The 23,108-nt window shown below is 45.5% G+C and overlaps 2 protein-coding genes across 5 annotated transcripts in view; one reads left to right on the forward strand and one right to left on the reverse strand.

Annotated features, from left to right (window-relative positions):
• Nucleotides 1–2,068: 2,068 nt before the first annotated feature.
• Nucleotides 2,069–23,108, forward strand: part of LOC135909638 (semaphorin-2A-like) — a 58,093-nt gene continuing 37,053 nt past the window's right edge. For 2 of the 3 annotated variants that reach the window (XM_065441656.1, XM_065441666.1), the window contains exons 1-6: nucleotides 2,069–2,362; nucleotides 4,492–4,720; nucleotides 6,823–6,916; nucleotides 8,500–8,551; nucleotides 12,479–12,541; nucleotides 13,289–13,405. In XM_065441656.1, coding sequence (XP_065297728.1) covers nucleotides 2,153–2,362; nucleotides 4,492–4,720; nucleotides 6,823–6,916; nucleotides 8,500–8,551; nucleotides 12,479–12,541; nucleotides 13,289–13,405 — 765 coding nt within the window. In that variant the 5' untranslated portion in view covers nucleotides 2,069–2,152. The remainder of the gene's footprint in view (nucleotides 2,363–4,491; nucleotides 4,721–6,822; nucleotides 6,917–8,499; nucleotides 8,552–12,478; nucleotides 12,542–13,288; nucleotides 13,406–23,108) is intronic. The other variant, XM_065441675.1, reaches the window with a different exon arrangement.
• On the reverse strand, nucleotides 17,582–22,939 carry LOC135909632 (uncharacterized). 2 transcript variants are annotated; one of them, XR_010566752.2, is made up of 3 exons: nucleotides 22,834–22,939; nucleotides 19,961–22,228; nucleotides 17,582–19,099 (listed from the first exon to the last, which is right to left on the reverse strand). XR_010566752.2 is itself a non-coding variant. In XM_070531670.1 (3 exons), exons 1-3 carry the CDS (start codon nucleotides 22,847–22,849, stop codon nucleotides 18,988–18,990), a joined length of 255 nt encoding a protein of 84 aa, XP_070387771.1. In that variant the 5' UTR covers nucleotides 22,850–22,939; the 3' UTR covers nucleotides 17,582–18,987. The 2 variants fall into 2 exon arrangements, 1 of the variants encoding a protein (XP_070387771.1); XM_070531670.1 differs by having other exon boundaries at nucleotides 19,961–20,087.

Genomic DNA, 23,108 nt, shown 5'->3' on the forward strand with positions numbered 1-23,108 from the left:
TGAAGAGAGCGCTTGGAGTTGGCGTCTCAACAGGGTTGCTGGCCACGTGTGCAGAAGGAGCACGTAGACGCGCCCCAGCAAAATGGCTTGACAGCGTGGACTCAAAGTCGAGGATACACAGGCTGGAAAGGAGATTTGTGCGGAACGCCTCAAGCAAGTCTCGCTGTGTGTTCTGTGTACTACGCAGACAAACAGCAGTGATGCACGCAAGGTAACGTTTAATATCAACTCACCACTCTCGTGTTGGACTAAACGATGAAGAAATTACACACTGGCCGCCAACATAACCGCTAATTATTGTCAATCAAAGTAAACAGCACACAAGGCGTCGCTTACATCAATTACCACAGTGCGTGGGTTCCGCAAATATTTTTCGTTATGCGTATCATTAAGGAAAACTCGACAGCGCGTTAGTTAATTAGTATGTTTTATCGTGATTTGTAGCGAAAGCTGATCCTGCAGGCGTGTGAACCTAGCTTTTAAAGAACAACACGTGTTTACATGGCAAATAACATTTACAAAGGACATTCCGCAGCATAGACTCAGTGGAGCGTCAATGCAGTGGCGCGGGTCGCCTAGTGGGTGGTTGATCATGTGTCTGTCAAAGGAGTTGAAGCGGTATTCATCGTGTGTTTCATACTTCTTTGCCCATTTTCTTTATTCGAGATGGGCTACTTAATGCGGAGTAATATAAAATCTGATCTAATTGGATGAAACCCCACCTCGAGAGGGAAGTCCATTAAGGCTTTCTAATAAGTGTAAACTTGAATCCACATGCTGGAGTCAGCATACGCCCCTGTTCACGCACGATTTTACCTTAAACAGCAGCAAAGCGTTGCATTAGCCTGCAAATATTTGCATTGTCCAAGTGGTATGCCATAAGTCTGTGAACTTATGTTTCGATTTGTACAATAGGTGTATATAATTACTTGAGTTGGAAATAAGGTGCAATCGCACGCATAGCATTTAACAAAATAAATTCAAGAAGGCTTTGTTTCATCTAAATTCCAGGAAGCTAGCTGCATTTGCCCTAACTTATTTTTCTGTGACCTGAAATGACTTTTTTGTGAAATTGGACGGCAGTTTCTTTTATTAATAAATTTGTTCTGGCTCGTATCACTTGGGTGCTAGGTACATGATGGTCCTTAGCGATAGAATGTGTCGACGCCCGCTCGCACCTGATTCATTTTACACTGCGGCTTTTTCGCACATGAACACTTCAGTGTATACACGCCAGTAAATCTGATCTTTGGGAGACAACGTTAGCTGTGTCGTTGTTTTCCATGTAGTATCAATTATTTATGTGTTCGCGGAAACGCTCTATTGACAGGTAAGTTTCGCGAGATTGCAAACACATGAATCCAAATGTTTATATGAAGCCAGAAGGACAACATTTAGACAAGTTTCCTGTGGCGCCCATAGTATTTTCCTGCGCGTTCGCTTTTTCGGCCAGCACGGAGAACTTAGTTCAGCTCGTAGAGATTTAAACCAAGCATACCAGACAAGAATTTGGCGCTAGCATTTGTGCAGCAGCAACATAACTCTGTTAGCAGTTCTGTGCAATGCCGAGGACGCACGACAAAAGAGCCGTTGTAAACATTCATTCATTGATTGACGAGTGCACAGCTGTGGCCTATCCTTAACAATGGATTTGCGCCATATTCCGACGACGCATTCGTTTTACTATGTTTCTCATTAAATTCTTTTTTTTCATGAAATCGTTCTCTTCGTTCTATTTCTCTTTATTCTAAGCTACATGTTTTCTTACATTCTTATTGCTTATTTTATTTCGAACCACCCAGTCCTTGGCCAATCATCCAGAGTGATTATGTGCCCTAGCTCCAGAGAGAGAGAGAGAGAGAAAAAAAAACATTTATTGAAGCATAAAATGGAATTCTCGCGGATCGAGGTCTTCTCTTCGTCACGCTGTCTTCTCGTCGAAGGGAAGCCTCTTCAGCACGGGTGGTCCCTCAGTCCAGGGCTCCACTGAGTTTGGCCGCGTCCCTAGCGTGCTCCACCAAGGTTCTACTCCTGCATCTACATGACCATCATCAGTAGGCGGGGGGTGCAGTTGCAAAAGAAGACGAAGAAAGCCGTGCCGCGTGACGCGAGCAGGAACACGAGGCCGATCCAGTGGAATCAGTGCTGAGCCATGATGCCTGTAGCGCAGTACCAGCGGCTGTCTCATCACAGCGGAATTTCTCTGCCTTCGCAGGCGCATCAAAGTCCCAACGCTTATGATCAGCAGCAGGAGTACGGACAGCAGCTGCCGCAGGGTGATGAGCACCAGTTCTACGGGACTCCCGCGAACCCGGTCGTGGAACCCGCGTCAATGAGAAGAATCCAGTCGCCCCTGCAGAAGGTGAGCAGCCTGGCATGTAACCTTGACGTCGAGTTACGCTGGAAAGTACCCCAAATACGCACTACTAATGGTAGAACGCCTCCTGCCAAGCGTTACTGACTAGTCCTAAATGACGCTTCACTTCAGAGGCGGTTCGCCGGACTGTGCAAACGACGACATTTCGGACGCACGTACGCGTCCGAAATTTGGCGTTTATAATGTCTTCGGCCCCTTCGGCTGCCCACTGTACGGCGAAAGCTTATGACGTTTACGATTACTCTGTATTACTCCGAGGGACACAACGTACATCTTTGTAGAAACAGGGCCGAATTACCTTGCTTCATAAGTCTGAGACCCGCCTTGTATGCACCTAACTATCGTTGACGAGAATTAGGAACACTAAAGATTAACATTAAATCAGTATGCACTCGTAAAAAAATGTATTTGAAAACGATATTTTCTTCAATTTCGCCCTTATGAATTGACCTTCAGTAGAGAAAACAAAAGTCAAAGTTCCGTTCTTTTGAATTTCCTGCCGAAAAGGTCCAGTACCGATACGTCAAAGTGACGTCACAAATTTCGAGGTATTCATATTTGGGCCGCCTTGGATGAGCACGATTTCTGAATCTTGCTAAAGTCGCTATTTGGCTGTCCTAAAATGCAATGTGGCCCATGTCTATAAAAAAGAAAGAAAGAAAAAGTCAAGCCTATTCCGCCCTGCGAATGTGGCTAACCAGCGGTGCTGTAAATGTCGTGGTAAGAAAACTTGTGGTAACGACTTTATTGCATCACTCACTGTCACTTGGTAACGATGGTCACAATGGCTTTGTGGTCGCTATGATATCCTTTCTTCGGCACACTCCCAACTGTAGGCACATTCTCTGCGAATACACATGGTTGCTTGTGTAGATTATTGACAGCAGCTCAAGAGCCCGTCGGTTTCACTGCTTCTCTCGTTCATTCTTAGCGAGGGTCCTCAATCCGGCAGCCCTGAAGTCATTAGATAGCATACGATGTTTTTTTTTTAACCACGCGCTTTCTCTCCCAAGTTCACGTGTTACGTGAACCGATTGGGCAAAAGAAGGATCTTCTACATCCGCCAACGATAGTGTCGAGTGGCGTTGGCTAACATTTCCAGGACTAGATCTACTCAAGATAAATACCTAAGTTAGTGGACGGATTAATAGCCGTCGCCGTAGCACAAATGGTAGTGCAGCGCACGCGTCATTCGGAGGTTGTGGGTTCGGCTCCCACCGGCGACAAGTTATCTTTTCGTCCACTTTCATCTCCCTTTAATAATACCTAATTTCAACCACAGCTAATTTTCGCTGCGCTCCTTGGCTCCATTAGGTGTTGGTTTTATGTGGTCGTGATTGGATATATATATATATATATATGTATATGCAGGGCCTTTCTTTTGGCTTGCATTGTTGCCAATAAGGCAGCTGTATATCTGTCAAAGTGCTGAGAAAAAGTTAATCACTGTCACAACTGTCCCTTTCGGTTTGATGTATCTGAGAACGACCAGGCACCCGGTCTGCTTTCTTCACTGTCAGCGCCGAACTGCCATTTTCTTGTAAATCCTGACGATGATCGGTCCACCGGTCGAAACTGCTGAAATTACTTGTTCTGTCTGCCTTGTAGCAGCGCTCAAGTTATTTACGTTTGAAAGGTGGCCCGAAGAATTTCTCGTCACACACACACACACACACACACACACACACACACACACACACACACACACACACACACACACACACACACACACACACACACACACACACACACACACACACACACACGCACACGCACACACACACGCACACGCACACGCACACACACACACACGCACACACACACACAAACACACACACACACACACACACACACACACACATGTATATATATATATATAAATGATCCTATAATCCTATGGTATATCTATACATCTATATCCTTACATCGGAGTGGCACAACAAGAAGTGTTGGAGAAAGGTCCCTTGACCGACAGGTAGGGCGTAAATGCTTATGTAGTGCATACCTCTCGCTGTAGCTCATGTGACTGCTGTTTTTCCCGGCATAGCCAGTGTCACTATTCTTGATGTTGAAATGAAGAGTACACGTGACTTGTTAGGATTCCCTCCGTGCAGGAAGACGACGCCTATCGTCCGTTGTACGTAGGCTTGGCGCTGATGGCCTTGCTGGTGTCCGCCATGATTGGCTCCGTGCTCACCGTAGTGGTCTTCTTGGCGTCGAGCAGCGGGAACATTTTCGATGCTACAACGGTTGAAGGCGGGGCCACGAAAATGCCCGAAGTGCTTGACCGGCTCACCCCAGCGATCAGCCTTCTGACCCCGTCGCCCATTCCTCAGGCCATGGGTACACATAGAAACCTCAGAAGCATATAGCATACTGCCCCCTGCATTTCACCAGGCTATGTTATTATCATCGTTCTTTTTACGCAAAACACATGTTTTTTTTTCTGTGCTTGACTCTGACATGGTCGGCTTCTTCTGCATGTCTCGAAGCCCCATGTAGGGACCATGTAGCACCTTTCATGAATGGCGCAAAGTGTGCTTGATATTATAAGCACCTCTTAACGAATCGTTTCCACACTCACAGCTCTTTTTTAAAGTCACCTTGTCGAGCCATGAACGCCGTTATCGGTGATATAATGCTGCCGCCACCATACCTTTTCTGCCTTCGCTTCCTCGTAGTTGTTCGAACTGCTATCGAAACTGCGCATTTTCTCGCGAGACACGATGGCCACTAAGCTCTTTATGACGCAGAGCTTTTGTATCGCCATAATTTAGAGATCTTGTAGCGGGACGCTCCACCATGGCCTGCCGTCCTCCTGGACCATAGTTTCGGCGCGCTTTCAAACCTCAACTTTCTTTTTGGAAACGTTGAAGTTCAAACGTATTTCCTAAAGAAAGAGAAAAAGAAAACAGTTCTTTTTTTTTTTAACGGGGATATGTCTCGGTTGTGCGAAAAATAAAAGTGCAACTGAGCGTTTTCCCGGAAATCAGCGGCTAAGTATTTTGACAATGAAAAAAAAAAAGAATGCAGATCTAAGGTACATGTTGGAATCCATGCGAGGCGAAGCTCACGTGAAGCGGTTCATTAAATGTTAAAAATCTCACTGCGACGTGTAAACTTGTCTTTGTTGTCATCCTATGCGACGTTTAATCTCACGCATTGTTTGTGTCTGAACATCGCGCAGGTCACAAGTTTAATGTCATGCGATATTTATGTTCATGCTATAGCTGCACCATTCACAATATACACATCTCGAAATGGAAACAGTAGACCACGGAAATCGCACTTTGAGACGTCGACTCAGTGATGCCACGAGGACGAAGGTGGTGATAGATGCTCCACCAGAGGTCATGGTGGTGTGCTGTTGAGTTCCGAGGGCGCTGGTTGGATCCCGGCCGCGGCGGCCGGAACTTCGATCGGAGCGGAATGCAGAAGCGCTCGTTTACATACATTTTGGTGTACGTTAAAGAACCACAGGTGGTCAAAATTAATCTGGAGTTCCTCCATACGGCGTGCCTCGTGATCAGATCGTGGTTCCGGCTCGTAAAACTCCAGAGTTGATTCATTCGTGTCAGGTGCTTGCCGAGAAAATGATGGCAAGGAGAGCCGTATTTACACAGAAGTGCGGCATGATAAACAGTGGCAAGGTTGACTATTATTCGTCCGTCTCATTAATGCGTTTGTCGCCCAATGCATGGGAACCGCCACGTGAGCACGTGCTGTGTTGGGCAAGACTGCACAAGTCATGGTTAGCAATGTTCAAAAGGGTTCGCAAAAAAAAGAACAAAAAAATAAAGCTTCGCCAGAGTGAGTTAGCTAGCTCAGCTTAGAAACATCGCACAACTCAAGGTGCTGGCGTAATGCTCTGCAATTCAAGTTACCCGCTACGAACGGGGTGTACCTCACGGAAGAATCCTACACAAGCTTCGCTGGCAATCTTTGAAGTCGTTGCGCTACAGCCTGCTTCTGAGTCACAGATCCGCGCTGTAAGGGCTCTAAGCTCTCGAAAATAGCTCCATCAGAGCGGTGAGAAGACGTCTCACCAATGAGCACCGGTGAGCTATATCTCGTGCAAAAAAAATTTGAATAAATTTGCGAACTCTCTCACGTTGGAGTGTACGTAGTTTTTTTTTGTTATTGTCATCAGCTGGTGACTACAATTTGGGAATAATAAATTGGGCTTCGTACAGGTTATGAAAGCTGGTATGGTATTTTACCGCTGCGGCGCTTATCCTGCCATTTTCTTACTTAGGCACGCTCTTTGCTCAGTATAGGTGAAAAATCGGACATCGTAGTGGTCCAGTTTATTGTTTTAAGCTTAACTTATTATTTTAATTTCGTGGATCTTTAAATGGACGAGTATGCGTAGCGTGTTAATGTTACGCGCTCTTAGTGCTTGCTTGCCCCTGAGCAATGTTTCTGGGTGAATTTGCGTGCTGCAGTGACGCTGCCGATGAAGGTGTTCACTCGTGGCAAGCTCTACTACCGCTCTGGCCACCTGGACGACGACCGAGGGCACCTCTTCGTTGGAGCCATGTACGTGGATAATGCTGCACTGCTTTGTCGGACATGTCTTGTGATAAGCGCCCTGAAATAGATAGGGTGGAGATTAGGCCATTTTGTGACAGCAGAATTGTGCTAGCTTAGACACTTACCCGAAAACCTAGATGCTAGGAGCGGGGAGCGGCACAGGTTACGCCTTTGGACACTGTTAACCAAAGTGCGCAGAATTTTTATGAATGTGTCGAGCGACTGCATATTTATTTGCCTGCTGGCTTGCAAACAGTTAGAGAGATATAATAATATAGTGGCTTTATTTTTCAAAGAGTCGTGCAACACAAAGAAAAAGAAAGAGAGAGAGAGAGAAATGATAATTAACCTCTTACAGCCTGAATTTTTTTGCCACAAGTGAAACATCTGAATTGCACTATGCAATACGTGTACACGGGGTAAGAAAGTCCAAAATTACTCTCATGCCATTTGCTGCCCCAGGAGAGATTTGAACGCTCACTAAAGGAAAACTGAAACCGACATAAAGCAAAAAACAATGCCCATATATTCGCATATTTCTGCTGCGAACAAACTCAGGCCTGGCAGGGGAACCGTCTCGCATTTTACGCCAGTCCATAAAACAGTGCAGAGATGGTGAATTTAGTTTATGCATATGAATGAATGCATCTGTACAAGTTCCGTGATGTTCACCCTCCATGGAAGTGCCATGCACGAAGCGTTGTTTTTGGAGTCAGAGGTGGAGTCAGAGGTGGAAACATTCGCCTGCTAACTGCATTAACGAGCGCGGGCGCGTACAGTCAAACATAGACACATCTCACTCGGTGTCCACGGACACTCATGGTCAAAATGCTGGCTTGAGGAAGAGTGGCCGGGGGCAGCAGCGAGCGAATTGACCTTCGTGCTGCCTCTCGCTTCAGCGCGAACTAATGGGTGAGAACGCAGCGAGCACGAAACTATCAGCCGTTGCGCGCTTAGACTCCGCACCCATCGCAGGTTGCTTTAAAGATAGGGTCTGCGCGGCCGCCCTCAGCCGCGCCATATGCAACCGCCGCCGGAGTAGAGCGCCTCCCCTGCTGCCTTGAGCGCGATACAAGGCGCGCTTCCTCCTCGCTTTCCTTCCCTGCGCGCGCGAAATCGGGCCACGGTCCTCGACTCACCGTCGCCTGCTTTCACTCGTACTCACACAATACGGCGCGCGGGCACGATGTTATCGCACTTGGACTTTATAGTGAACATAAAGGCGACGACGGTGGCGACGGCGGAAATGCGCCTAGAGTGGCAATATAATTTATTTCGCTATAATAACACATGCGACTATGATTTCATCCATCTTCCTTGATTTGTCACGTCCAGTAAGTATGACCCACAAGGCACTTTAGTTCGGCATATGGTGAATTTGTTCTTTGTTTTTTTCATTGCAGCCTTTGCTCTATACTTATGTTTCGCTCGCCACCTTTTCTCATATCTCGTAAGCATGTTGTATCGTGTCTGCAAATTGAAACTTAACCACATCAACAGTATAACTGTAGAACAGTAGAACGGAACGATTTTTAAGCTCATCACTTGTCTAAAAGTGAAATCTATAGAGCGCCGCACTTGATTTGCAGGGACCACTTGTTCAAGCTCCGTCTCGATAACATAAGCGGTCAACCGTTGCAGGTAAGTCTGAGTGGTTGCAGTGAAATAAATTCTCTGATAGCGAATTTCATTAGGCGATCGAGAACGTTTCGATTGCCCAAAGATGTGCGACTGTCCTGCCGGTATTGGCGGCAACTCCGAGCGACTTCCATCAAGGACGGCGGAGTTGGTTGCGCCCATGAAATATAGCACTACCGCGGCTTAGATCAGAGCCATGTAGCGGCGCCGGCGTAAGTCGCCAATTAGTGAGCCAATGTAAAAGCATGAAGGCTCTCGAGCAGCCATATTTTTTGGTACCAGAGCTGGAGCTAAAGCAACAAAAGCGGGAGGTATCCTCAACGCTGCAACCAAGAGTACTCATTATGTGACCTTCCTAGCTCTATTTCTTTCATTTAACGTCAAATAGAATATCGGCTATCCACGTTTGCTCTCTTATCCACACCGCTCTCTTACTGTCTCTTAACGTTACGCTTAACATTCTTGATTTCATCGCTCTTTGCGCGGACCTTAACTTGTTTTCGAGCTTCTTTGTCAGTCTCCAAGTTTCTGCCCCGTACGTTAGCACCAGTAGAATGCACTTATTTTACATCTTTCTTTCTAATGATAATGGTAAGCTTCCAGTCAGTATCTGACAATGTCTGCCGTATGCGCTTCAACCCATTTTATTGTTCTGCAAATTTTCTTTTCATGATCAAGGTCCCCTGTGAGTGACTGACCTAGGTGAACGTACTCCTTCACAGACTCTAGAGGCTGACAGGCGATCCTGAACTCTCGTTCCCGTGCTTGGTTATTGATCATTATCTTTTTCTTCTGCGTATTAGTCTTCAACCTCACTCTTATACTCTCTCAATTAATTAAAGCCCTCAAACATTTTTCGTAACTCGTCCCCAGTGTTGCTGAATAGGACAATTTTGCTGGACAACATTGCTGAGATAATTCGCCGTTGATCCTCAACCGTAAGGCTTCCCAGTTTAATAGCTTGAATACTTCTTCAAAGCAAGGAGTGAATAGCATAGGAGAAATTGTCTACTTTCTGACCCCTTTCTTCGTAGATATATGCCTACTTATGGAGAATTAAGGTAGCATGGAATCTCTATAGATATTTTCCAAGATACTTACGTAAGCATCCTGTACTTCTTGATTACGTAATGCCTCTATAACTGCTGGTATCTGTACTGAATCAAGTGCCTTTTCGTAATCTATGGAAGCCTATAGAGAGGCTGATTTTAGTGTGCGCATTTCTTGATTACCTGATTAATGACATGAATGTGATAAATTGTAGAGTATCCCTTCCTGAAGCCAGCCTGTTCCCTTTGTTGACTGAACCCCAGTGTTGCCCTTATTCTATTGGAGATTATCTTGGTGAATATTTTATATAATCCTAGAAGTACGCTAACGGGCCTATAATGTTTCAATTCTTTAACATCTCCCTTCTTGTGGATTAGTATAATGTTGGCAATCTTCCAGTTCTCTGGGACCCTTGAAGTCGCTAGACAGTTCGTATAAGGGGCCGCCAGTTTTTCAAGCATTATGTCTCCTCCATCTTTGATGAAATCGACTGTTATTCCATCTTCTGCCGATTTCCCCCTTTCATGCCTTGCAAGGTACTTCTAACTTCACCGCTAGTTATAGGAGGATCCTCTGTAACCTGTTCACTACTACTTTGAATAGAGGTATCGTGGATGTTCTGGGTTCTGTACAGGTCAGTGTAGAATTCTTCCGCTGCTTTTGCTATATTTTCGACATTGCTGATATTACCCTGCTTATCTTTTAGTGCATACATCTTGGTTTGTCCTATGCCAAGTTTCGTTCTCACTGATTTCATGCTGCGTCCATATTTTTCTACTTTCTCAGTGTTTCTCGCGTTATAATTTTGAATATCCCTTATTTTCTCCTTGTTAATCAGTTTTGATAGTTCCGCGAATTCTATCTGATCTCTTGAGTTGGACACTTTCAATCTTTGCCGTTTCTTTATTCGGTCCTTTGTTACTTAAGAGAGCTTACCTACTGGTTGCCTTGATGTCTTACGTTCCACTTGTATTGCTGCTTCTGAAGCCAGCCTAGTGACGGTTTCCTTCATTACCTCTACGTCATCGTCATCTCTCTGTTCTAAGGCTGCATATTTGTTTGCAAGTACCAGCCTGAATTGGTCTGCTTTTACCCTTACTGCGTCTAGTTTGGCCTGTGTCTTGTTGACCAATTTTACTTTCTCTCTTTTCAAATTGAGGTGAGTCCTAGACCTCACTATCCTATGATCACTGCACTTTGCCCTACCTAACACTTCTACCTCCTAAATTTTAGTGGGATCGGCAGAAAGTACGTAATCAATGTCATTTCTTGTTTCACCATTAGGGCTTTCCCAGGTTTTTGTTCCTGCGCTTCCTGAAGAAGGCGTTCATTATTCGCAGCTTGTTCCTTCCCACGAATTCTACCAACAGCTCTCCTCTTGTGTTTCTAGAACCGACGCCGTGTTGCCAAGTGCTTGTTAACCGGCCTGCCTTTTCCATACTTTTGCATTGAAGTTGCCCACTACTATAGTATACTGAATTTGCACTTTTCTCATCGCTAATGAACCTCTTCATAAAACTGATCTATTTCATTATCATCATGACCATGACTTTGTTCCATTAAATGCCAGTAATATTCACGTCATCGTTATCGTCGTCGTCGTCGTCGTCGTCGTCGTCATCATCATCATCATCATCATCATCATCATCATCATCATCATCATCATCATCATCATCATCATCATAATCATAATCATCATCATCATCATCATCATCATCTTTATTATCACTATAATTTAATCAAATGAAGTGAAGACGAGTCGGTCACAAAAAAGCAACCGGGCTGCATTCTTGTTTTCATATAGTGAACGGCAGCTAACAAAAATCTTTAAAGCGAAACGTGTTTAGTCGGTGTATTTTGCTTTTAAATTTCATCCCATCACGCCAGAATATACAGAGGAAATGATGGGTTGAGAGCTGCCAGGCTGAATCATTCGCGTGCGCGACTGGTGTAAACAATAGCAGCTTATTTGGGTACCTAACATACTTACACTAATTCACGTTTTTTATTAATTCCATTATGCCACATATTTCAATCTACGATTTATAGCCGGTGAGGACTGCACCATTTTCGAGGTATTAATTTTCAATGTTTCCGACAAAATCCATAGGTGTTCCAGTTACTTTCGGGCTTCAATGCATAAAGGAGCGGTATCATAAGAAAAGTAAATGGAACAACAGCGCATATTTATCGGAAGTCTGACGGTGGAAGTCTGACGAAACCGGTGTCATCCTCAGAATTTATTCCAAATAGATATGTCTTGCAAACTCGCTAGCTGCAATTCGTGGATTGACATATGTGGCGTAGAGTAATGCGTTATAAAATAATTAGTATAATTACCTTAATCATTGAATTAAGCATTTTGATTTCTCGAGGAACTAATGGCTGCCTCATCGAGTAATTTAGCCCAAAGGTTACAATTACGCTATCTTAGTGAAACGTATATCTATCTATCTATCTATCTATCTATCTATCTATCTATCTATCTATCTATCTATCTATCTATCTATCTATCTATCTATCTATCTATCTATCTATCTATCTATCTATCTATCTATCTATCTATCTATCTATCTATCTATCTATCTATCTATCTATCTATCTATCTATCTATCTATCTATCTATCTATCTATCTATCTATCTATCTAAAGATATATATATATATATATATATATATATATATATATATATATATATATATACACACTCAATTTTCGGCCATTATGAATTTCTATTTTTTTGTATCTTACGTTTCGTATAGCGCTTGGCGGATTGAGTAATGGAGATATCAATTAATTAGGCTAGAACGTAAGATCATCTTTGACGATCATCTACAAATAAAACATGTGTTGCCTTTTTTGCGAACGCCATTTGCGCAGACCCTTCACCTGCCTGCCCCACAGAAAAGCGTCGAAAACTGCTCAGCGCTGGGGGCAAGTCAGGTAAGTTGCGCGAATGTGTGTGCTACTCCGTTCACCCGGCTTCTGAGATAACTTTTTTGCTATAGATGCCAAAGCGGAATATAAAAGCATCCGTTATTCATTCATAGGTAGCACCACTGTGAAAGATCATCAAATGGCGCATTACCTGACAAGTTGCTGCGTAGTTTGAGAGTTGTTATATGGTCTTTATGGTGACTCATATTGTAATTTTTTGTTTCGCAGACGCAACGATACGGGCATGCAAGGCAACAGAGCTGCAATTGGATCGAGTTCGTTATGCATGTATTGATAAACGCGCTGCTGCTCACAGGGACGAAACTGGACAAATCACCTGCCGTACGGAGTGCGCTCTGTGTGTTGTGTAATTCGTCCAGTCTTACCTCTGTGCCTAACAGCGCGTTTATCCAAACTGTACATGAGGTAGTAGCGCCCTCTGTGTAGTTTTATATACGTACCTTCTATGTCTGTATCGTTGCACCAGTACTACGATGAATTACAGGATACTGAGTAATGTATTATCCAACGAAGCCTGGTGCAGGTATCGGTCGCTATATCTTGAAGCGATCTTGTCATTCACCTGGTGATCAATAAACGTGATTGAAGTGCTCACGGGCACTTGAGACCTTTCTCCCATTCCGGAATTTTCTTGTATAACACGCAAGCGTAGCACCGGCTTCCTGTTGTCTTGTGACGAAGGCGCGGGGGTTGTAGCACATTTTGACCGTGTGCCATTGGCGATGGGTGCAGTTGGGCAAAGACGTGGACTGCCGCAACCACATCCGCGAGGTGCACCCGATACGTGACGGAAGCACGCTGTATGTCTGCGGCACGAACTCCAGGTCGCCCAGCGACTGGCAAGTGCGGGTGAGTATCCAGTTGCGCCAAGACATCCTTCTACCTTTTGTCACCTGGACGCACGCACGCGCACGCACGCACGCACGCACGCACGCACGCACGCACGCACGCACGCACGCACGCACGCACGCACACACACACACACACACACACACACACACACACACACACACACACACACACACACACACACACACACACACACACACACACACACACGCGCGCGCGCGCGCGCGCACACACACGTGCACAGAGAGAGAGAGAGAGAGAAACTACCGTTGTGGAGCAGAACTCCTAGACGACTATAAGATGTGTGTCATCTGCGGTACGTATCTGATTCGTCAGCACATACAGATTCGTTACACATACTAAGAAATTCGTCAGCACTTACGAGGTGTTTCCTGCGAACCATGACTTCTCGCGGATTACAAGGAGGACAGGGCGTTGTTAGATATGGAGCTGGTTCCTGAGGCTACTTCGAGTTCCCCAAACCGCTTCGAGTGGCAGCACAGCTAATTGAGGAATGCAGAAGCAGGAAAGCGCATTCCAGAGAAGCGACCAAGACAACAAGTTCGTGCGTCGCCGGCATTGGAAGGGGGCCTGGGACAATGGAGCTCAATCGACCCCCTTCGTCTTTGAAGAAGGCATTTGCCACCGCTGCGGAGCCGAGTCACCGGTTGCAGGTGGGCATCCGACAATGAAGCAGGTGCACGAGCGCCCCCCCGCTCCTTCTCCAGCCTACAAGTGGATTGCCAGTCTGCGTGGCAAGACCGCAGAGAGCCCCGACAGGTGTGCCACGCGACACGGGCGCCTACCATTGGCTGCGGGTGGCGTCATCGGAGTGGACTCTCCCATTGGTCAGGCATGACGTGACTTGCAGTGCTCGAGGGGCTTATAAGAAGCCTTCCAGAGAGACCTGAGCATTCTGGGACATGCCCTGTTTCCCTGATTCACCTCTCTCGAACTTCTTGCCGCGGGCCGCAGCGTCCGAGTTGCTGCCGGCCCGTAATGACTGTACGAATGTTACTTGTCGCTCACCTCCCTGTATAATATGTAAAAATACTCCCAAGTTTGTGGGTTTTCATCCCGAAGTCCCGTCCTCCAACCCCTACATCTGGTTGGCAGCGGTAGGATCGCCTCCGAACGCATCAGCTGGTGGCAGCGCTACGGATCAACCTTCGTCGAGAGAGATCCTAAGGAACCGGGAAGAGCGAAGAAGAGAGAGCCTTCGTCGAAAGAGGTCCGAAGAGACTGGGAGTATCGAAGAAGGAGCGAGCCTTCGACCCAGGGAGTCCGGAAGGAACCGGGAACAGCGGACAAGCGAACCGGATGGCAGGGTGCTGCAACCGTAAGTGAGCGCGTGGTTTTTTTCCTTATGATTCGCCAGACTCAAAGGTTGTGTGTTCAATTTTGATAGTTCTGGGAATCGGGAATTTGTTGCATTGTGTGTTTGCACAAATTAATTAAGGAAAACAGTTTTAACCACCTGTCGGGACAGCTGCCATGGATCTTAGAAGGTTGGCGAGGTTAGACTTGTTGTTGGTGTGCGACGATTTGGGAGTTGAGGCGGACGAACGGATGGAAACGCCAGCTATCATAAATGCGATTAATGATAGTGGCAATGATGAGAAAAGCATTGAGCTTGCTTGGGAAGTGATACAGGAACCACGAGAGCGTGTGCGTCGTGTACGTTTGCGAGAGCGTCGTGAGCTTAGGAGTGAGCGTCAGCGTGAAGAACGCGAGAATGAACGGAAGCATGAGCTTCAAGTACTTACTCTTAGGTGTGAGCGTCACGGACGTGAGAATGAACGCGAACGTGAGCGAGAGGAAAAGTATGAGAGAGAGAAGGCAGCACTGATCAAAGAGATACAGTATTGTGATCAGTTATTGGCACAGAGACAACGGCTGTCTGAGAATTCTGTAGGTAGTACAGAGCGAAAGAATGAGGCAGCATCGAGCGGATTTTCGCCAGAAGCCGACGAAAAGAGTAGTGCCTGTGAGATTGGCTGCCGATTCATAAGTGAAGGGAAAACGCTAGCTGCTAACGATGCCTTAGTGGCAACAGAGGCCGTTAAAGGCCGTAGTGAGAGCGACGAGGTGCTGTGCCAACAGATGACTGTGGAGACAGCTAGGCCAGCTGCGAACAAATTGGCACAGTTACCGAGCGTGTGCGTCGCTGGTAATGTTAGCGAGGTTGCTAGCGAAGAGAAGGGCACTTCTGACCCGACAGAAGCGAGCACCCATGTAGAGCCAGATGTGCGTGCAGAAGTGAAGTGCGAGCTGGACGATGCAGTTGAGAATAGTTCTCGGGGTGGCGAGCTCCGTAGCTCACGAGAGAACAACTGCATTGTTCAGGGATCGGTGCGGCTCTCCGCCAGTCTAGATGGCCTAGATAGGGATGATTCAGTTAATCATTCGGACTGTGCGCGTGAGACAGCGATCGATGCCGACGGGCTGTGTGCCGATGCACAGCGTGAGCTGGGCAATGTAGTAGAGGGCAGTTCGCAAGAGTGCGAGTTGTCTAACTCGAGTAAAGCCTGCTGCATTGTTCCAGAGTCGGTTGAGCTGTCCGCCAGTCGAGGCAGAGAGAATCTTGATTTAAAGGAAAATCAACCAGACTGTGCGGGTAAGAGACCGATCCGGGCCGACGAAATGTGTACCGGCCAGCACGAGGCACGAGAAGGCGACATGAAAACGAGTGCAAAGAGAAAGCGCCGTAAAAAGAAGCGCAGTAAAAACCGAAAGTCGGTAACTAATGAGGCGCCGCCAAAGATGGCGAGAAACCCAAATGGGCAGGGCGCGGAGAAAAGAAAGGTGCGGTCGTCACGGACGATGTTGACGCATCGAAAACGTTCGAGCCACCGGTCAAAGGGGGACCGCGAAGAATGTTCTGCGCGGACGCGGACAAAGGGCACGGGGCAGTTAAGCTCCCCGTCGTTCCGTAGTTCTTTTTATAGCTCAGCGTGCAGTTCGAAGAAACGCAAGGTGGCAGGACGAGACCAGGTGGGGAGTGGCGACGCGGTCAATCGAGTTTGTGTTGAAAGCGGGGCGCGAGGACGCAAATTGGCAGGAGACCGTAACGTCTTGGGGGAGCTGATAGTGAATCAGCCCTTTTGTTGTCTCTCGGCAGCCAGAGTAGCTTTCAGACCACGTCCACCCCGGGTTAGACTCAAAGTATGAGTCAGACGTAAGCGTTTGCAAAGGGAGGCCAAGAGAGCTTCCGTAGAAGTAAAAAGTGTTATTTTGTTTTATTTTTGGGCATCGGAAAGTTTTCGCGATTTGAGACTAGGATTTCTTTCAAGGTGTAAGGTTTGAGCTTTGTTTGTGTTTTCGTTTGAGAAGCTCGAGATTTGAAAGATGCGTTTTATGTAAACATGTAGTCTCGCGAGATGCTCATTAATAAGTAGATAGGCTTTTTTTTTGTGAGTGTGAGTAACCTGAGGGTCAAGGTTACTGTTAAGAGGCCTATCGTAACGCGCGTGTGTTTTATTTTACCTTCTTTCTTTTTAAGTGTTGAATTTTGTAAGGTTAAGCGCGTAGGTTTTCAGTGACCCAGTGACAACAATGACATCCACAGGATGTCCTTGGGAAATCTTGAAAGGATATGCGGATATCCCTAGGACGTGCTAAGAAACTCCCGCGGACATCCCTCGCATATCTTTTTGGCCGCAGTTTCTGTATCCCACGGAGGTCCGCAGGAAATCCCTGTGGATTTTCATTGGCCTTGATGAGGGCATTGGTCAAATATGAAATGTCCTATAGGATATTTACAGGACTTGAAGAGAACATATTCATCCTTTTTGTCGAGTGGTATGGGATGTCCATGGGAATTTTTACAGGACTCGACAAGGACATAGTTGTAAATGATTCTTGTAGACAAACAGGTATTCTTGCAGGCAGCTTGGATGCATTAAAGGCGCCCAAAGCTACCCAGGAAGACCAAGCAGTGTGAGCAGTTAAAAGGAAATAGAAATATTGTTGCCTTGCCTGCACAACTCTAACAATGGGTACAAATATGCCATGTCGGAAGGTTGCTTCAGTCACTAGAAATGCAAGAAAGTTGCATGCAAAACGTGGCAAACATGAGTACATAATTTTTGTAGCAGTCATAATTCTATTCATACGAGTGTAGTGTTGATAGAGTTCCAGTAAATTTCGAGGTATATATACCTCGCTGAACAGAGCTTCAACATCAAATATAATTTTATTTTAGGAATTACAAAATTCTCAGTCAATATGACAGACACGCACACTAATCAAAAGCTCTGCACATAACTTGTGCATACCATGTGCACTTTCATTACGAGTAACTAGTCATTTTGTAAACTGCACAATGATATTTCCACACAAACATTTCAAAACAGCATATTTATAACAATATTGTGAACAAAACTACCATCTCAAAAACTTACAGAAATAAAATTTTAAGAAAATATGTAAAGCTTTGGCATTCAAAAGGGGTACAAAGGTTGTGCATACATCAGAAAGGCCATTTTTTTATTGGCAGTGATTGACACGCTTGTGATGTAAATAAATGCAATAACAGTTCACAAGAAGCGGAAAGGACTAGTTTCGCACATTGCATAGACACTGTTTTCATGTCAAAAGCATCAGGCTAGCTGCTACAAAAAATTTATCTGACTAGGAGTGGGGCGCACACAGTAAAGAGAGGGTCGAAAGACAGGAATTTCTTTCTGGCTAGCAAAAGCAGACCAAAATCTGTGCACACCTTGTAACAGAAGGAAATTTCACGGCATTCGTAATATCAAAATGCGGCAGCTATATTGGTGCTTGTAATATGCCAAGATATAACATTCCTGACGTATTGCAAAAGCCTACCAGGAAATGTGCAAGAAAAGGACAACATCGAAAATACAATGCTAAAAACACGCCAACTGAATAAAAACTGAATTGAATGATCTGAATGAAAAACAATAATAGATACAATTACGAACTTAGCGACAAAGGACTTTCAAATGAGGCCTTTCAGCCAATGGCATCGACCAGTTCCGACAATGTCGCGATTAATCCGCTCGCATGAAATCGCAGGTGACTGCAAGTAGCTTGGTGGCGGTAAATGGGAATAATGCAAAATCTGGTCGACACCATTGATTGGAGGGTCTCCATAGAAGGGTATTTACCACTGCATTCCTGATCAGCATCCTGCATAAAAATAAAAAAGGTTCACAGAAACACTTGCAAGAGCTGGTAGGCTTTTAGTATTCAGGTGAGGTACGTTTGCTAGTTTGGGACTGCCATAAAACTTGAGAAACAAGCCGTAACCTGATCCGCTAATAGGAGAACAGGCTAAGGTGAAGTACAAGGGGATGGACACACATTATGCAGTAAAAAATAGTTTTACACTGCCAGTGCTCTTGGTAGTCTGTAAGGAACCACAAGACACCGCTGCAACACAAGGAAACAATTATGCAAAAAAAATCAAAAGAAGCAGTTTACCCCATTTTAAAAGTAAACAATAATTACAAAATAATCAGTACAATGTGGGGCACCCAAGAAAATATGCAAAGCAAGATTGTTTGCAAGATACTGTCCACGACTAGTGGCATACAACATGGAAAATAGAGCTAAATTTACAGGTCAGAATCGTCATTGTCCGCTTCTATGTCCAGCAGCCTGCGGGACGTTTCCTCCATGATGCTTGCTTCTCCCAGGTCAGTTGGAAGTGCTGCTTCGTCATTGGTTCTGCAAGTTAACATCAACATCTCCATGAGGCTAGTGCTACAAGTATGTAGTTGTGATTTCCGCAAAGTAAATTTAAAATACAACCTTCGACTTCACATAATAATTATGTCATCCTGTTTTAAATCAGAGAATTTTTGCATTGTTTTCATTCCAATAACAATCCTGAAAGCGGCAAGACTCGCATTTGGCACAAGTCTTCACCATGAGTATACATGCCTGTGAACAATCATTGGCCAATGACATGCTGCCAATGATTTAAACCCTACCGGACATTTTTTTTTACATTTGCACCAAATTAGTCATTCTATACCTGTGCCACTATTTGTCAGGTGAAGAATAGATGGTATAGTGTATCAACTGTCACCTGTTCTGCTAATGGCTTGCGCCGACACTACTCTGTGCCTGAAGACAACGCAGTTGCCCCGCTCTCTTGGTGCTCGTTACACCTGAGCACTATGCAAGATTCCACACCGCGTCTCCGAAGACACATAATAAACGCACCCCCTACAACTGCAATGAATGAGCCTTACTAGCTGTAAACTGGACACATCATCATCACCATCAGCCTGACTATACCCACTGCCGGGCAAAGGCCTCTCCCATGTCTCTCCATTAACCCTGTCTTTTGCCAGCTGCACCCACCCTATGCCTGCGAACTTCTTAATTTCATCCGCTCATCTAACCTTCTGCCGCCTCCTGCTACGCTTGCTTTCTCTTGGGCACAGAGTCCCACAAAACAGAGGATAACACCTGACTCTCCGTTGTTTGTTAAAGCATTAATGGACTGGCAATGAAGAAAAGCAGGCAGTAATACTGGCACCTACAAGCTTTGGTGCCAGCTCACTAGATTTGTATCCATACCTGCCATTATCTGGGTGTTTAACAGCCTTGCGCTCCATTCTTTCTTTTGCGTGTCGCAACCATGACTTTGTCACTTTCTCTATTTCAGCCACTGTTCCATCACAAGTAGTTCTGCTTGTTAGGACATCTGAAAAAATAAATACGCGCTTCAATTTACTGTTACATGACACCCTTCCTGCACAATGATAGCGAATGGCTTGAGAGCACCAGCTTGTTGTGGATATTACCTAAATCATACATAATTTCCACGTCATCCAATTTGTAGCATCAGGACAGAAAATACATTTTTGAAATTAGTACTAGCCTCATTTAACAATGATACATGGAAAAATAAGGCAGAAAAATCTTGTTTAAACTATATGCATGAAATTCCCGCACTACTATACAAGATTTATTTAGACACTGAGTGAAACAATCATATGATAGTCTGCACAGTTATTTGATACCTCAGGCGTCAGGGAAGACGAGCTAACAGATCACAGTGGTTTACCAAATAGCTGGCTACAAGTGTTACAAGCTTACGGTACTGTTGGCCCTCCAAATGATCTGTTAAAGGACCGTCATCATGAGGGAAAAGCAATGTTGGCTCTGCCTGCTTCCTTCTTGCCTGTGCACTGCTAGATGCAGCCCTCTCCTCACTAACTCTCCTGCAGAGCTGCTCTAGTGCCTTACCGGGCTTACGGTGAAGCCTCTTTAATCTCTGCATGAAATTCTCAAACGGGAAGGCACTCCAACTGTCTAGATGCCCCAAGTTTCTAACATCTTCTGCGAGGTGTATAAGACCGTGGACATTATGAGACACAAAGTCTATCCCGTATATGCCCTTAAAGGTGGTCACAAAGTGCTGAAGCAACTGTTCACCATAGTCTACAAACTGTACACACAATCTAGGGGAAGCTAGGATTGTAATTGCACAATGTAAAACCATGAAGTTCCCATGCAAATCACTTCGTACAAGGTGATAAAAAGTTACAGGCCCCAGGTAAAGCAAAAGGAGTCGAAACTCTGTTGCCTTCCACCTGTCTAGCTCACTCAGTGGCCTTGGTCTGCGGTTAAACTCACATGGGATACAAGCTGCAAGCTTTTCAATTCTTTTAGAAATCTCATCTTTTACTTGAGCGGCCATTCTGAATGAATGTTGACCTTGAAACCAAAGCCGCAGCAGCTTATGCATAACTCCTATGCACACCAAGTGCATGTAGTCAAGAGGAACCTGTTTAACTAAGTCAAATGAGAGGTTCTCAAGAATTGATGTGCCAATATGGTGGTCCTCATCAGTGTGTTCCCTAAAGCTGACATCTGTTCTAGGGGCCGCATTCAGTTCTGGGAAGCACATTCGGCCATTAACAAACCTGCCCTCTGTTACACACTTTGTACAGCTGCTGTATCCACTGTGTCCTTTTACTGACAGCACAAATGCACGGGCAGGGGCATCACAAACTACAGCAAGGATTTGTACTTCGATGACTCTTCCCCTAAAAAATAACCCTCCTTCTTGTGCTTCACTGAGTTCTGAAACAAACTCCTTCAAGAACTCATTGCTATTTGCAGGTTTGCTGTGCCCAAAGTACACACCAATGGGAAAAGGCTCACTACTTTCAACGTTCTTCAATTGACACAGTATGGGCCAAAACTGCGCCTTGGTGCTCTTAGTGAGAGGCAAGCCATCTATGTTAACAATGAGTTCTAGAAGTTGAGGTATGGTGCACGTTTCCCTCAAAGCATGTTGTAGGCCAGCCACGAGACCAAAATGGTAGTACTGTCCGTTTCCGATAGTGACTATTCCTTCAATTCGCCTGGGCGTTCCTAGCAACGACACAGCAGACCTTGGCAGTTCAGTAAATACAGCTGGAGATGAATTTCGGAGGTCTTTCAGAAGCGCTGTGAGGCAGCGGTGTGAAACATTGAATTTAACTGCCCAAGACTTCAAACGGTCTTTAAGGCACCCTGTTTTGCTGTCGCTTACACTACACTCAACCATCACCGGCGGCAGCACACGAGAGCGTTGAAGAGCACCAGGCGATAAACATGCATCGAGTTCATGCTGGGGCGTGCACGCCACTGAAACATGCGCTGAGGACGGCAAAAGGTCTGAGAAAGAATCACATAACTCAGGTTCTCCGTCTGAGTAGTCTGAATCAATTTCTGCTTCGCACGGCGCCTGCAAGCTCGTGCACAACAGCTGCGATGACGCAGCTTCGAGGCTGGCATCTACAGCGCCTCTAACGCGACGCCGAAATGAACGTCCAGATTGACCCGTGTCGTGTCCTGCGTATCAATCAAGGATGCTCTTGAAAAGGAAGTGGCTTTCAAACCAGAAAAAAATGTATTAAAAAATCGGTTTTCAAAAAGTGAAAGCTTTCTCTGTCCGATTTGGTATGCCATGCAAGCCGAGATTCACCAGGAAGTGTTTGCAAAAAAAGTCATCTGTAGTGGTCCAGTTTATTTTGGGCGCTCGAAAACTTGGCAAATTGTACACAATTTTGCAGCGCAGCAAGCGAGAGGCATTTATCCTAATTGTGCTCCGCACAAAGTTTACGATTCTACACTTTCATACCTGGCGCCACAGTTCCATGCAACCGTACGGACATAACAGAAATTCAAGCACTTGCCGCGCGTCAATATAATTGGCTATTGGCTTCCGCCCAGCGTTCTCTGCCGCAGTTGAGTTTGCGCGGGAACTCTACAAAGAAACGCCATGCATAGCGACTCGCGGTGCCGCGGTGATTTTAAACAACACATGCATACATGTCATGCTCCTTTGGGACGAATACAACACGCCATACAGGACTAAGACTAAATAACGGCTCCATGGCCACCTTAGGTCCTGCGTGCAAAGGAGGCGTATGAACAAGATGTGAAAAATTACTTACCTTGGGACGTGCTCATGGCCACGCCACCGCCGTTCGCTTCAAAGCGTCTTGCAATTGCGGCGCGCGTAGACAACGCAGACAAACTAAAAGCCCGCCAAAAGCCGGACACGCCGAAACACCATAGAATAAAGAACAACTTTAGAGAAGGGTAACTGTACCTTCCACAGTGGTTCGAAAATAAGAAGCGGCAGCGCATGGAACTTAGTGGGGAACCCGACAGATGGCGCTACTTAAACAGAAAGCGGAAATGCTTTTTTTTTAGTACACTATTCAAT

This window comes from Dermacentor albipictus, chromosome 1 (assembly GCF_038994185.2).
Source record: "Dermacentor albipictus isolate Rhodes 1998 colony chromosome 1, USDA_Dalb.pri_finalv2, whole genome shotgun sequence".
NCBI lineage: Eukaryota > Metazoa > Arthropoda > Arachnida > Ixodida > Ixodidae > Dermacentor > Dermacentor albipictus.

Coding starts and splice junctions, on each gene's coding strand:
- LOC135909632 (XM_070531670.1), bottom strand. Junction 19,100..19,960: donor AAACACCCAGATAATGGCAG/GTATGGATACAA, acceptor GTTAACTTGCAG/AACCAATGACGAAGCAGCAC.